The 16,108-nt window shown below is 34.1% G+C and overlaps 1 protein-coding gene across 15 annotated transcripts in view; it reads left to right on the top strand.

Annotated features, from left to right (window-relative positions):
* Window positions 1–16,108, top strand: part of LOC143249459 (SPARC-related modular calcium-binding protein 1-like) — a 59,388-nt gene that overhangs the window by 18,559 nt on the left and 24,721 nt on the right. For 10 of the 15 annotated variants that reach the window (XM_076499344.1, XM_076499340.1, XM_076499338.1 and 7 more), the window contains 2 exons: window positions 4,850–5,062; window positions 6,118–6,174. In XM_076499344.1, coding sequence (XP_076355459.1) covers window positions 4,850–5,062; window positions 6,118–6,174 — 270 coding nt within the window. The remainder of the gene's footprint in view (window positions 1–4,849; window positions 5,063–6,117; window positions 6,175–16,108) is intronic. The other 5 variants (XM_076499342.1, XM_076499341.1, XM_076499337.1 and 2 more) reach the window with 1 other exon arrangement.

Here is a 16,108-nt window from a genome sequence, read left to right as displayed (position 1 = left end):
AAATGTTTGTGAGTAGTTTTTCGAGATATTTGACAAATGTAAATCACTTTCATGTATCAGCCTCCAAATATAGCCTCCCATCATGTTTTCGTTATACGCTCTCAGGTCACAAAAGCAAAGTTTGAAGGAAAATAGGTCTTTTCCGTTTACTTTAGGCATAAGCAATTGGGAAATAGCACTTTCTGCCCAGGGAGAAGGAAAAGTAAAAATTTTGTTACCATAGTATTATATAAAGCTCTGGCTACAACTTGAATAAACAACAGTGTAACAAAAATTTGTATATATGTTTGACTTGCTTTAATATAATATTTTAAAACAAATAAATTGTGTATTGTTTGGTTATTCTTAAAAGTTATGGCTAACAAGCCACAGAGAGCTACTCAGAGAATCCGGCCCATAAAAAAACAAACAAGCATGACACACATTACCAGATTGAGGTTTATTTTCACTATTTCCAAGAAAAAAAGATGGTTTTTCTACTAACTTTAGTGTTCTTAAAATTTCATCTGTTACAATATGCTTTACTTGCTTATCATGGCTTGGCTAGAACTTTTTTGTAGAATTATTTTTGGATGGTACTAATGTCCACAGTTGGATTTATATTCTTTTGCTTTCGAATTACAAATGCAAGGATATCCCATCTTGGAAATTTCAAATCCATAAGCTGAATAATGTTTTTTATGGTTTGAGTGTGTGAATATCTCATATCAATAAATGCTTTTATACACTACTTATTTCTGTAATTAGCATATCTGTTTGTTTATAGTTTCACGCAAAGCTACACATAGGTTATCTGTTCTAGCCATCCTTGATTTAGCAGTGTAAGACTAAAGGAAAAGCAGCTAGTTATCACCACCCACAGCTAACTTTCGGGCTACTTTTGTCAATTAATAATGGGATTGAATATTACATTATGGTGTGCTCAGAAGTATGAATGAGGGTAGTTGGGCCTTCTACAGCTCTCATAATGACCAATTAGTTGTGCAGCATAGACTCGGAACGATAGCAAAATAATCATTACCTCTTAGATCATTGTGGACTTATTAAGAGAGAAGTGAATTTCCGACGTGGGTAAATTACCATTATTGAAGAAAAAGTAACGTTATGATCTGAGAGCAAATATTTCACAGATCAACTTCTTTCATCAATACTTTACCTTCCCGAAACAGATTTTGCCGTCTTTAGACTTTCATAATGATGAATGGCGGCAGCACCTGCTCTATAGGATATGCTTAAACAAAAACCTCTCCTGGTGAGAATTAAAGCGAGCACAGTGTGATTGTATGACCAATAGATGGCAATGACCTTCAAATCTTTAGTGAATTGTACAATCAATGTGGGAGAGCACTGGTAAAGAGTCATGCAGTCTGAAATGAAAACTCATGAACGGTGACAGTAATATATAGTAGATTCCAGAAACTTCATTTGTAAGAAGATAATTCCATAATAATAAGACTCCTTCAAGACCTTATTGCAATATAAATTATAACAGTACCGCAATTCTACTGTATTAATATAATCATTTTTATCTAGATTGCTTAGGAGACCTAGAGTTTGTGTTTTGCTTTTCAGCTATTATTTTTACTTTTGTCAATAGGAGGTATATTGATTTCCCTTGGCCTTATCTTGAATCTAAGGGGCAGGCAAGATCCTAACAACTAAGGGTGAAACAAACAAATGTTCCTTCAAACTGGAGTCAACGGGACTTGCACCATGACAAATATTCCAAAGTACAACAGCATGACTTCATTACGAAAGTAGTGTTTCCTTCTTTCTTACCTCTGGATACAAGATTTTATTTAAGATCTTTGTTTTCTATACCACTTTCTTCTCGATACATTTATGGCATTGTCTTAAGAAAAATAGTATAATCCAAAGCAATTGGCAGCGTGATTCTAGTCGACAATTGTAGCTCTCAAGTTCTTTGCTAATGGAACACGTACAGGTTAAAAGTCACAACAAAATGTTTTGGTGGGTCCAATCTGTTGACAATGAAAACTTCAAAGAGAGTTTGTAATATATGGCCTGATTTTGCAGTTCAAATAACTTGTCCTGGAGTTGCTAGAAGCGCGTTGAAATAAACACCCTATTGTACTCAGATATCCCATTCCTTTGAATGAAGATTTGCCAGACAACTGATATACTTGGGATTTAATTGAATCATTGTTGACAATACTTTCTTTTGAGAAAATTATAGTGTTATGAGGGAGGGGAGATGTTTACTTCTCTAATCGTGTTCCAAAAGACATTTGATCTCAAGAGTTCTTTTTGGTATTCGTATGTTTCGACCAAAAGGTCTGCAGGTTTTAATTTCATGTATGACTTTGAGAATACAGAAAGTCCACCTAAGTCCTTTTGTATGAAAAAGGAAGGCATTTAAAAAAAAAAGTATATTTCTGCTAATGAAAGTGAAATAAGAAAATGTGTACACAGTCCGTAGTAGATAGTACCTTAGTATCCATAGGGTCACATATGCATGGTTCTTTACTGTTAGTTATAAATTTATAAAGAAAATAAAAAATTAGATGCACACTAACCACTGGCCAAGGAGACGTGCTACACTGTCAAAATTGCTTAAAACATTTGAAAATAGCTCAGCAACGCTGGTTGTTTGTGCACAATACCAGTACCAAAAATGATGACCAATATTGGTACTAATTTGACCCCGCCTACAATTAACTAGGCAATTTACGCAATGAAAGCTATCCTAGGGCCACCCATCTATAAGATTTAGGCCGCAGCAGTGTATAGCAAATATTAGATTTCCTTCCTTCTCTTTACGAGTGCTTCACGAAAAACACCTGGATAAATATTTGTATTTCACATGCGCTTGCACTTTACGCCCCTCATTTTCACACTGTTTTATTTCTCATTGTGACTTCGATTCGTACTCGTTTTAGACTATTTGCTGTGTACACCGCGAGAAATGTAACCCTCGATTTTAGTATTATAAGTTCATAAAATTAACGCTTTCCCATCGGAAGACAGAAAAAAGAAAGGTTAGTTCATATTCTTAATACAATTTTTAATTCATGAAGCTCTTGTTTGAGATTTTTGTCGTCATTTTTTGTAAACATAAATCAACTAAGATTAAACAAAATTTAAAAATGAAAATATGAGTACATTAAATAATAATACTTTTTGTAAAGATTGAAACACTAAATAGTTTAGAAGAACAAAGCTATTCTGACTAAGCTGGTCATTTTTAAAAGAAACACAATAAACTAAAGTGAAGTAAAATTAAAAGATAAACACATAAATAAATATTAAAGGATTTTTATTTTTGGTAATGCTAAACAATTAAATACGACCTTCGATGGGACAGCAGTAAACTTACGAAGTCACAACGCTTAGATCATGGGCTTTATTTCCCTCATTTAATAAAGCAAATAGTCCAATTTTGTTTTTCTCAAAATCAAACAAACAAAAAATATTAAAAATATTTTTTACACATGTGTAGAAAACTAAAACTATGGTCAATTTGGACAGTGTCACTGTTTCTAATGGCACTTTCCAATGTCAAATAAATATTCTGAGCCAAAATAATGTTGTCGCTGAATGTCTTAAAGATGGCATAAGAGAAAAAAAACGAGATCATAAGGTTCACACATGAGCGATGGGTTAAATTATTTTATTCATTCAACTTTGCCTGGATAAAGATGTGAAATAATAACACCATAGCTTTGCACTCCAACTGTCAGATTGAGCTTGGTTTTCAAACTTTGTTGAACACAGTTATAAGAAATCAGCTCTTCATGTAACTAGTACACGTAAAACAAAACTTTCATCGAAATTCCTTCTAGTAAATCAAATAATACTCCTCTCGGCTGGATAGCTTTTACAACTTTAGCAACAGACTTATTGATATTAGGTTGTCGAGTATTAGAGTTACGTGTTTCATTACATCTTCTACATTTATGTCTCTTTGTGAACTTTTGTCAAAGCTACCAGAGGGCTTTCTGTACTAGATCTTCCTAATTTAGAAGTGGTTTACTAGAGGGAAAACAGCTAGTCAACAGTACCCTCCGCCAACTCTTGGGCTATTATTTATTAACGAATAGTGAGACTGATTATCATCATATTATAACTCCCTCCACAGCTGAAGGAAAAGCATGTTCGGTGATGGGATTCGAACTTGTAGATTGTGAGTTGTGCTCGTGCTCACTAATCACTAATTCATGCCAAACACTAAATGTGTTTGACCGTGTGTTTCCCATCTGCTATCATGCAAACAAATGTAAATTATTAGGTTCATTTTGTATAAAAATTGGAGTTGGGATCAGTTCAGTAAATAGCAGAAAACGTTGCGTTATAAAACATCTTAAAAGCGTCGTACAAAACTGTTTTTGTGCTTCTCCTTCACTTGTTTGTTTTTACTTAAAATGATTTAGGTTAGAAATCATATCTCCCAAATGGGTGGAATGAAATGTTCTAAAAACTCAAGTCAAAAGCTGGGATTAGTATATTTATTAATTTAACTTAATTTTTCTTTTTATTTTTGATAAAAGATTGCGTCTGTTTTGTTCCGTTCAAATTGAAAATTCAATTTCAATTACGTTTTTTCCCTCTTAATAAACCATCCAGAGGCACAGCGATATGTCTTCGGACTTATAACGCAGGAAACCTGGTTTCGATACCTGAGGTGAGCAAAGCGCAGATAATCGATTTTGTAGCTCTATGCTTAATTATAAACAAACTACTCCGTGATTACTTTTAGAAACATTTTCTGACATTACGTATAAAAATGTTTTGACTTTATTGGCAAAGACGACAGTTAAAGAGTTAGTCCCTCTGGTGTCTTATTTTGTATTTCCTAGTTAACATTAAATTTATATTTTTTTACACGTAGTTTCTGCCCGCTGCTTAGCTCAGAGAGATATGACCGAAAGTCAGAACAAACACGGCCAAACAGCATTGTTTAAACCACAATGTAAGGAAGACGGTTCCTTCAAAACAATCCAGTGTCATCAGCTATCCGGCTACTGCTGGTGCGTGGACAAACACGGAAAACCTCTCCCTGGGTCTTCTGTCAAGCATGGAAAACCGAAATGCAATGCTCTTGGTAAGACTTGAACTTTTGAGATATTATGTAGAATTCCTAGTTTCAAACACATTTAGAATAATATATCAAGTTAATTTTTATATTATCTTGTGTGAAGTGAATTTATTAATTCGTATGCCAACTGAATATTTTATGCAATTAATAACACTTTTAGCAGAACGCTATTTACTTGGCAACTTTTGGGGTGAGTCGCGCACCACGTGTACAGTAGAATACTTTTAGTATGTCGTACAATAATATATTACACATTCATCCTTCAGAAAGTCAATTATTATATAAATATTTATTATAGTACTTTCAGAAGGTCTTGTGTAAGATACATTGTTCCTTTTCTTGTACCTTTTCTCATGAAATTGATACTATATATACAAGACTATTTATTATAACTTCTCTCATGAATCTAGAACTACATATACAAGACTCTTGTAACTTCCCTCATGAACTTAGTAATACATATATAGATGACTCTACGAAATAATTATAGATCTACTTACCTTTTGCTAATAACAGATTTCCTTGAGGGACGTGTTAGTGGACATTAAATATTAATACTTCAAGAACATATAAGTAACGTGACCTATCTTAAATCGTACCTGGGGTGAAAGGGTTGTTATATGAGGAGAGGTTGAATCATTGAAATTGTTTTCTCTTGAAAAAGAATAGTTTGAGGAGATTTGATTGAAATGTTTTAAGATTGTAAAAGGAATCGGTAGTCTTAATGTATCATCTCTCCTCATAAGTGATAATTGTAGTACTAGGGGACATAAGTATAAATTTTGGCAGAATAGGAGTCATCTTCAGCTACGACAGTTTTATTTTCCTAACAAGGTGGTTGGCATCTGGAATGGGTTGCCCTCGGGTGTTGTGGAGGCAGTAAATTTAAGTGAGTTTAAAGGAAAGATTGATAAATATATGAAAGATAAGGGCTAGCTTTAAGTTTTTAAAATTTATTTATATCTTAGTTAAGTTTAGAGGATGGGACAACCTAGATGGGCCAATAGGTCCCATGTTGTCCCTAAACATTATGTTATGTTAAAACAGTTTTGTTTTTATAGGTAAGCGTGGTGATCAGGGGCGTTTATTTTATGCAGATCGCAAGAAAAAAGGTAAAATATGTAACTCTTAATTTCCTTAAAGTAAGTTTAAATTATAATGTCATAATTTTCACAAATTAAGTCTTGTGAAACTTTTTTGAAGTTTGCCGACTTCGAATGTACGTGTGAAAATAGCCTAATCAGTGAGATCGTTGCTTCGAAAATAGCCTTTTCACTTTCGTGCAGGTTGATCATGTACTTTTTCATATACAAGTACCTACAGAAGCAATTCATTACATCGACTGTATTTTACTGGCCAGTTTTCGATATATATGAAAAAAAGATTCAGAAGCGGATTAATATATACGAATTATAAACACGATTGTTCTTTCTACGAGGTATTAGGCTATCAATTTAGCAATACAAGAGGGTTAGATTGCGCTTATCGCATGAACTTTCATTCTTAAATACAGCATGGTATCAGGTATACGATACCGGATGTGTTCTATGGTTGATCTGCCTGGACTGTGGTTTTGATTTTTTTAGATTATTCAATGAAATATTACAATGAGAGGAAAATGCTGATTATTTGGCCAATAAGCTATATCAAAAGTCACACAAATCTCATTCAACTTTGCCTATATAAGAGGTCAAAGGTATGGATTACAGACAATCTATTAAACACATAACCAAGTAAGGCATGAAGTCACGTTGGAATGATGTGGTAGTTATAAGAGCTTTACGACATACTGTGAAAAGGTTACCAACGTCGAAAGTGATATGGCGGACTATAAGACTTTGGATTGTGAAAGTGTGGAAAAGTCATTGATGAGGATGCAGCGGGTCCAACATCTACATTGTAAACTCCAAGCTCTGACTGACTGGGATCTGTAGTTCAGTTTAGGTAGTAAAGAAACAACTAGCCATTCTAGAAAAAGTGGAAGAGAGGTCACAATATGTTTAGCTTATGTGTATATTTGACTTTAAGCTGCCTTACGTATGGAATAAAAAGCAGCTTGTTATCAAAGAACAATTTTCGTCACGAGATCTGTGCATCTCCTAGGATGTACTTTAGATCTGGGTGACAAAAATGCACACAAACACTTTTGAAAAACAGAAATAAAAATGAAATCGCTTGTAGCTGGCTGTTTGCACACAAACATTCAACTGAGAACATTTAGAGTTACCACTCAGTGAATATCATATTCAAAGACTGACAGCAAATTTAAAATCATACACATAAGAGTAATTTGCAAAAGTTCAAAGAATTAATAGCATTGATTTTGACGCTAAAACGTGTAACACTTAAAACACAGCTTTTAAGTACCTTGTTCTTAAGTGAAGGATTTGGTTAGTTTGATTCCACACAAGTTCTTAAAGATATTTTACATTAGAGATGTTTCACATAAATTTAGATATGACATTATAACCCATAAAACTAGAGGTGTCATAAAATGCTCTACTTTCACGTGGTATCAGATCACAAGCATTGTAAGGTTAACACATATTACAAAGTATTTCTTCTTGAGAAATACTTCGATGGCAAATACTTGATCTTTAATAAGAATGTCCACAGCTTGCATCCATCTTTGAAAGTCGCACTGTCTTTAGAAAGAAGTTGTTTGATTGGAAGAACTAGACAGGATGAGCAGACAAGTATTACCTATCCTTTTAAAAACGCTTTATAAACAGCAAGTCAAAACAATCGGTTGGTAACTGGAAGAAAGTTTTTTATTTTTACCATGTCTTAGAATAAGGATAACAGTTGGTCAATAGTCAATATCAATAGTCTTTTTTTTTCAAAATTCCTTAAAAAATCACGAGAATATGGAAAATGGCTGGGACGAAATAACATAATATCCCTAACTGGATGTGATGTCGTCTAACAGATTGATTACCAGACTAATGTATAGCAGTTGTAAATTTTTTCAGTGTGGAAGGCCTGTTATATTTTTGCAAACACTCAAACTGAAACTTTTAGTGTAACTCTTATAATTTTGTGTATAATGGTTAATAATACAGCTGAGTGACTGGAGAAACTACAATAGCTAAAGAAGCATTCAAGTAAGGATGCTTGCAATGAACTAGTGAGTTAGCCACTTCATGCATGCAAAAACATAATATTGAAAAGGCATAATGTATAACTCCTATTTAACTTCCAGATATTGTCACAGACGTTCTTAGAACTGGAGGTTAAAGAAATGCAGAAAGCGATCTTGTTTGACAACTTTTTCTAACTTTGTTTCTTAATCTACGAAGACTGGGCATTAGGTTGATATTAGTCAGGTTTATCTTCTTACCTAGGTCTGGTATTTAGCTTAGCAGTTAGGTATTACCCATGGGTGAGAAACAAAAAAGGAAATACGTTGGTGAGATAAAGATGATAAGTGCAGCTACATGAACCATGTGAGCTATCATATGATAGGTAAACAAATGCAGAATCAATATCGAAGAGAGTGATAAGAAAGGCTCAGATGCCTTCTCCAATTTCCACCAAAACACATAAGTTGGATGACTTCAACAAATCTCGCTGAGAATGATTTAAAAATAATTAGGTGGAATTCTGTCAATCTTTCGATGAAAATAAAATAAATAAAAAGTGAACTGAAGTGTAGGTCAATGATTATAAATGCCTGACTCGGAAAGTGCAAATTTTAATCACCCAGAATGATAAACAGAGAGATGAAAGGAACAGGAATACAATTATATCCCCATGATCTGCTTCATCATTTTATTATCTTGGTGACAGAGTGTTGTTAGTATGATAGTATTCCCGATGTATACATGGTAATAAATGTCTGCACAGACGTGTAGAGTAATATAGTAGTAGAAGAGGCGACTTATCAAGCAGTGATATTACATTATAAACATATCCAGCACACAACCTTCACTCTCTTATTAATGAAAACTGCCAGTGGTGACAGTATCACCTGGCTTCAAAAATGCTTCGTCTAAAGATGTATCTTTACTTGATAATGAAATAATCAAACAGACCACTGGGATCTCATTATATTCCTGTCATCTTTCTATTTATCATTCTGTAATTTATCAAAATCGTGATATAATCTGGGTTGATGTAAGGTCCTTCACATTAGTAATCTACAGATGTAGTCATTTTCACCTCGAAGTTCAAGGAAATCTATGTTGATGAAACCTTTACAAATTTTTGTCTTTATGGTAACTTTTAAAAAAAGTTATTGTTAGCAGTATTTTCCTTCATGGATTCTACCTGAATGGAAAGGGTAAACGTCTAACTGCTGAGCATGATTCCAATGAACAAAAACAAGTATGTCATTTAGTCTTCCATTTTACATTTAAATGATCTACAATTGACTGCCACAAAGTCTTCACACAGAAATATAGATATGAATAAACGAATGAATCTTGTCTTCTTCATTGGACATTATACGAAAAAGACAGAAACTTAATGCAGATGAAGAAATATCATACAGATGGAAAAAGTATATATTATTTTGCACTCTAACAGAATTGGTGACTTTTAATACAGAAGGAGTTCCTTTGCTTATCGCTATGCTAGCCTAAGTGTTTCAAAATATAAGATTGTGTTAAGACTTTTCAATCTTTGTCCATATTTCTTTTTTGGCCAATATCATGAGCAGGAGGAATGGAGATACTTCAATTTTAAGCAAACAATTCTAGTTTAAAATTCCAAACTGATATGATCAAATCTTTCACAGATAATGTGGGCTAAAGTGTCATAGTAGGATATCTTAGAATAAAAAAAACACTACTAACAATTCAAACACCTACGCAGATTTGAAATATGTTGCTAAACTGTATACAATAGTTATCACTCTATAACAATAACATGGGGAAGGAATAAAGAAACAACAAGGGTTATTGCCCTGGTTGAACGACGCAGTCCATTTCTTTGCACAAAGGTTCTTTTAAAGCAATTACACTCTGGCCTCAGAGTTATGAGAGGTCTCTTTGAATAATGACTTCCATTGAGAAGTACGAAGTAAATATGGGAGGGGGCACAGAGAACCCTTCCAGGCCAAGTCTGAGGGCTTATAACACTAAAGGTCAAGTTTCAAGACCTGCACTGAGCATAGGACAGATAATCAATTATGTAGTTGTGTGCTTAACAACAAACAATCAATCAAATCTATGCAAAAAAAAAGATAAAAGTGTGGTTTATTTGACTATTGGTCCTTAGCTTAGTGTTGTTGATGTTTTTAAATTAAGCACAAAGCTACCCAGTGGGATGTCTGTGCTCGGTCCACCACGAGTATCAAAACCCGGTTTTTAGCGTTATGAGTCCGCAGACATACCGCTGTGCCATTGAGGGACCTTTAACTTAGTGAGCCAACTGATATCAAATTAAGTCATTGATGATACAAATAATAACACTGTTATAACCAAAGAGCATTTGCACTGTTAGTTTGTTTTCTAAGACTTATTTCTTCACTGATTGAACATAAGTTAAATCAATTTGTATATAAAAATTCGACTACTCCGTGTGAACACACATATTTGTAACCCCATATGTTCACCAAGTAACAACAAAAGAACTTTTTCTTACCTTCATTTACAAATGCGTAAAATTTATTCATTATTTTCGAGAAAAAAATTAGTAAAACGTTGTCCAAAAAAACAATACCAAACAAAAGCTGATAACATTTTCAAACACTGGTTAAATACTCTCACACTTATGAGTATGCAAGTCTGTGCCATTTGTGTTATACTTCCAAAGATGTGGACTTTTTCCTCTCAGTTCTTAATACTGATTAAAACTTTATGCCATCTAATACAAGCACTTAAAAATAACTTTTTTCTATAACCACGGCAACAGGTTGTGAAGAGATACATTTTCTGACACGTAAATCTGTTTATTTAATGTTTAACTCGTTTTCTCTAGCCATTAACCTTACTTTCATGTCACATAATTATACTATCAAGTGTTTATGTAGCCCAGTTTTCACAGGAAACAAAAATACTAAATTAGGTTTTATTCCCACACTGACATAACAGCAGCAGTCATTATTCCCACACTGACATAACAGCAGCAGTCATTATTCCCATACTGACATAACAGCAGAAGTCATTATTCCCACACTGACATAACAGCAGAAGTCATTATTCCCACACTGACATAACAGCAGCAGTCATGTACGTAACGAAACAACTATACCAATTTCATCTAGTGATGACGTAAGTTTTGTCTCTGGAGGATGTACTACCTATATACAATTTATCTCTGCTTCTATTAATTCAGATAGATAAAACATGGTTGAGTTCTTCTTACCTCTGTGATGAACTAGAACATTACCATTCACCGCCAACTCTTGGGCTACTCTTTTACCAACGAATAGTGGAATTGACCGTCACATTATAACGCCCCCATGGCTGGGAGGGTGATCATGGTTGGTGCTACTGGGATGCGAACCCGCGACCCTCGGATTACGAGTCGAAGGCCTTAACACACTTGGCCATGCCGAGCCCATTCAATTGCTCTACTTGTCGGAACTTAATTACATGTTATGTTTAAAACGTAACAGTTGTTATGTCAAAGGCTTTAGGTCCACAACTAAGGACAGGAGATCTCATTTTTAATTCAGCCACTTTACAATGTAAACATTCATTTTCCATGTTATACATTTACAAGTCATAGTTCAGCCTCCATGTAGATAGACTTGCGATTAAATTAACTTATTTCAGATTCTGCGTGTAACCTCTTTCGTGCTTCGCATGTACCGTAATTATATATACAGTATTTACTGAGTATAAAAACACAGGTAATAAATGTCATTCAAGCAGAATGTATAAACAACAAGTGTTGTAAAATGGGTTAATAGTAGTCTTGTGGCTACAAAATGGTTTAATAATGGACTCGTGTGAGTCCTATTAAACTATTAAATAGTTTAATAGTAGATTTGCCACTGTAAAACAGTGTAATAGTACACTTATCGCTGTAAAACAGTTTAGTCGTAGACTTGTAGCTACAAAATAGTCATGGGTAGTAATTTCTTTAGCTGGACACTTTTGTACCACAAATGAACCTACCTGTATGTTCCCACACTTACTTGTGTTAAGATGGGTTTGTCTTTTGTTTCAGTTATGGTGCGTAGTGCTTGTGAACTTCACTTTAACATTAATTTCATTGACCTGAGTCTCCGTCTGAGATTCCTGAATTCTAAACTTTTGCTTCTTTTAATTGTTTTCTCTTTATAAACATAATTCAGTCATAATGCTTTTAGTGTGAATTTTTCAAGAACAAAGTGTTCTGCAATAATACGTGTACTAATTAGCTGGATATCTGTAAACTTTGTTCCCTTAATGTCCTGATAAAATGTGATATCAAACTGAGAATTAGCTACTGTGCTTATGATGCATTATTTTTATAGAATAGGAATCTTGTGTTATTTGGTTGATTTAATTAATTAACTGAATATGGGTTAAGTTATATGGTATTTGGTGATAAACGGAAGACTACACAATAGGCTATCGGTGATCTACCCGTCGTGAGGATCGAAATATAATTTCTAGAGTTACAAGCCCTCACACTTATCGCAGATTCACCAGAAAGGACTTTGTTATTATTGTGAGTTAGTGTGTATGATGAAACGTTTTCTGCAGTGAATTCCTTAATAACTATCATACCCACTCTCACAGTTTCTCTGTGCTTGACTGTACAAAGAGATGAGATAAACGTCAATTATTTATGTTTAGGAAACGACGCGTGCACGTTTCCTGTAGGCGGGCACGTGGGTGTGTGCGCATGCGTATTTTGCTTTGAGCGTGACGCATACTATTAGCACAGAAAATTAGTAGTTGGACAGTATAGTCAATAACTTGGTTGGACATATGCATTTCAACGCATATCACAGTTGTGTCAGCCACTGTTTATATAACTGGAATAAAGCTGTTTATAAATACTCTCTTTTTTAAACAGAAGGTTTTTTCGTAAAGAAAAATATAGCAAAATATGACCTACCTAACCATTCTTAAAACACAAGTAATTAATTAACCCAGAAAACTGACTAGTGACACAAAACATAAAATCTCCTACTTAAACAAAATGTATAAAACCATAGTAATAAAAAATACAAAGAATATTTAACCAAGTCACATATTCACCATAAGAAAATGATACTAAAACGAATAAAATACATGTTCAGCATATGTTTTAAAACAAGTGAGTTGCACTTGATAATACTAGTTTGTGTACAATCTAAAACATTTTTAGATATAATTTTGAACTGTCTAGCACACATTTATAATGCTTCGCTAGATTTTTTCTTCTCTAGATAGAATTCTCTGAGATTTTAACTGTTTTTAAGAAATTGATATAAAATACGAGAATAATCACGCACAGAAGGACAATAACAGGAAAGCTTGTGGCACATTGTTAGCTTGAGGGTTATGAAACTTCGGTGGGCATATCACAGATAGTTCAATGTGTACCTGTGTGCTCCAGGACAACCAAACATGAATAGTCTTTACACTAAAAATATTTTTTATTCAGAGGTCCTCTACAAAAAAAAAACCAACATTAAAGTTTTATCCAAAAAGTTTAATTTTATACTTGGATATTTGATTGTTCATGCATATTAGCTGCAGTCGACCGTCAGTATAATAAAACTAAGCCTTTAAAAATGGCCCAGGAGGTTAAGGCACTCGACTCGTAATTTGAGGGTTGCAGGTTTGAATCCCCGTCACACCAAACATGCTCGCCCTTTCAGTCGTGGGGACTTTATAACATGACGGACAATCCCACTATTCGTTGGTAAAAGAGTAGCCCAAGAGTTGGCGGTGGGTGGTGATGACTAGCTGTCTACACTGCTAAATTAGGGACGGCTAGCGCAGATAGTTCTCGTGTAACTTTGCGCGAAATTCAAAACCAAACCAATAGCCTTTAACACTGGTTGACAGACAACAAAACCTACATATTTTTAGATACGTGCTATCTAAACCGTAATAAGAGGAGTTGTTATTAATGTCTTATTTAAAATGATCTAAGCATTTAATTCACGAAACGTTTAGCTAAAAATAGCAGTCTTTTTTAATCTCTTTATGGGACTAGTGTGAAATAGACACTTCTCTTAGTTGGTTTTGAACTGATGAGGACTACTACCGGCAGTGATCCTGCGTGCTACTATCACATTCAACTTTCAACTTTGAAATGATTGAGAGATGTTGAAGGTCTTAAATATGTTCTGACAGTTCATACTTGTAAAGTCTATGATATCAAACATGCATACTTGCAGAAAAAGTAAACGATGAGAGAACGAAAGATTCATCTACAGAAGAACATATCATTTACCGTTCTATTTGACATCTCTAATACAGCACTTGATAAAGGTGCTTAATGTTTTTATAGAGCATAATTAGCAAGGTTTAAAGGCCAAAAATTGCTCTTTAAGAGAATTTCCATACAATAGTTTAGTTACTTGAAAGTTATTTTATTCCGTATTGTTTTGTGTAAGAAACAAATAACAACTAATATAGTGAAAATATAATAGCAAAGAAAACATTTTTTTTTAATAATGACGTAGTATAAGTTGAAGGTTATAAAATATATATAAATTATATATATAATTTAAGATAGATAACACTGCATATTTATATCTATTATCTTAGATTCAGGTTTGTTTTTTGGAATTTTGCGTAAAGCTACACGAAAGCTAGCTGCGATAGCCGTCCCTAATTTAGTAGTGTAAGACTAGAGGGTTTGTTTGTTTGTTTTGAATTTCGCGCAAAGCTACTCGAGGACTATCTGCGAAAGCCGTCCTTAATTTAGCAGTGTAAAACTAGAGGGAAGGCAGCTAGTCATCACCACCCACCGCCAACTCTTGGGCTACTCTTTTACCAACGAATAGTGGGATTGAACGTCACATTATAACGCTCACACGGCTGAAATGGCGAGTATGTTTAGTGTGATGGGGATTCGAACCCGCGACCCTCGAATTATGAGTCGAACGCCTTAACCACCCGGTTATGCCGAGCCACCTTAGTTTTCAGATGAAATATTATAAATATAATTATCAGACGTCTTAAAAATGAAATATTTTCAGTTGTTGCAATTACTTTACTGAAAACATATTTTATATACTGTTATTTACTTTTAATGTGGAAGAAGTGTTTCTTTTGTATATTGAATATATGAAAAGTTTTGTGAAAATATATTATTTTTGTGCAAAGTGTTTCGAGTTATCATTTAAAGAATAATTTATAATATTCCTTATATCTCTGACATTCACTTTTTTTATCTATATCTCCGTATGACTGCTATAGTAGTTTCATACAGGCCACTTTGGATAAATTAAAATTTCCCTGCAAGAAATTTGGTTAAATGCAAATTCGATAACTTGATTGAAATAAATAATTAAAACAGTATCGAAAAAATAGAATAAAATGTGAATCGGTAAGTAAATATCAAATTAATTTATTTTAAATGACAGGCTATGGTTAACTCTTGAAATAGACTGGTGATAAATCATAAAATTAATTTAAAGCTGTGAGATATTATTTGCACTACGTATGTTACGAAAATTATTCATATCACCAAAAGCTGAAACATCGGTATTAAAATATATTATTAGTTTTAATTTGAAATAAAATAGTTTGAAATCGACTTTGATTTGAAATAATAGAATTATCTCAAGTTAGCAAAGTGTTTAAAATTGTCTTTATGATTTAATTGTGATATGTAAGAGCTACTGCTTTCTTACGCGGGCCTGGCATGGCCAAGCGCGGAAGGCGTGCGACTCGTAATCCGTAATCCGAGGGTCGTGGGTTCGCGCCCGCATCGCGCTAAACATGCTCGCCCTCCCAGCCGAGGGGGTGTATAATGTTACGGTCAATCCCACTATTCGTTGGTAAAAGAGCAGCCCAAAAGTTGGCGGTGGGTGGTGATGACTAACTGCCTTCCCTCTAGTCTTACACTGCTAAATTAGGGACGGCTAGCACAGATGGCCCTCGAGTAGCTTTATGCGAAATTCCATAACAAACAAAACTTTCTTGCGTTATTCTAAATGACACTGAAGTC

This window comes from Tachypleus tridentatus, chromosome 4 (assembly GCF_004210375.1).
Source record: "Tachypleus tridentatus isolate NWPU-2018 chromosome 4, ASM421037v1, whole genome shotgun sequence".
NCBI lineage: Eukaryota > Metazoa > Arthropoda > Merostomata > Xiphosura > Limulidae > Tachypleus > Tachypleus tridentatus.
This window is presented reverse-complemented; position numbering and strand designations above follow the sequence as displayed.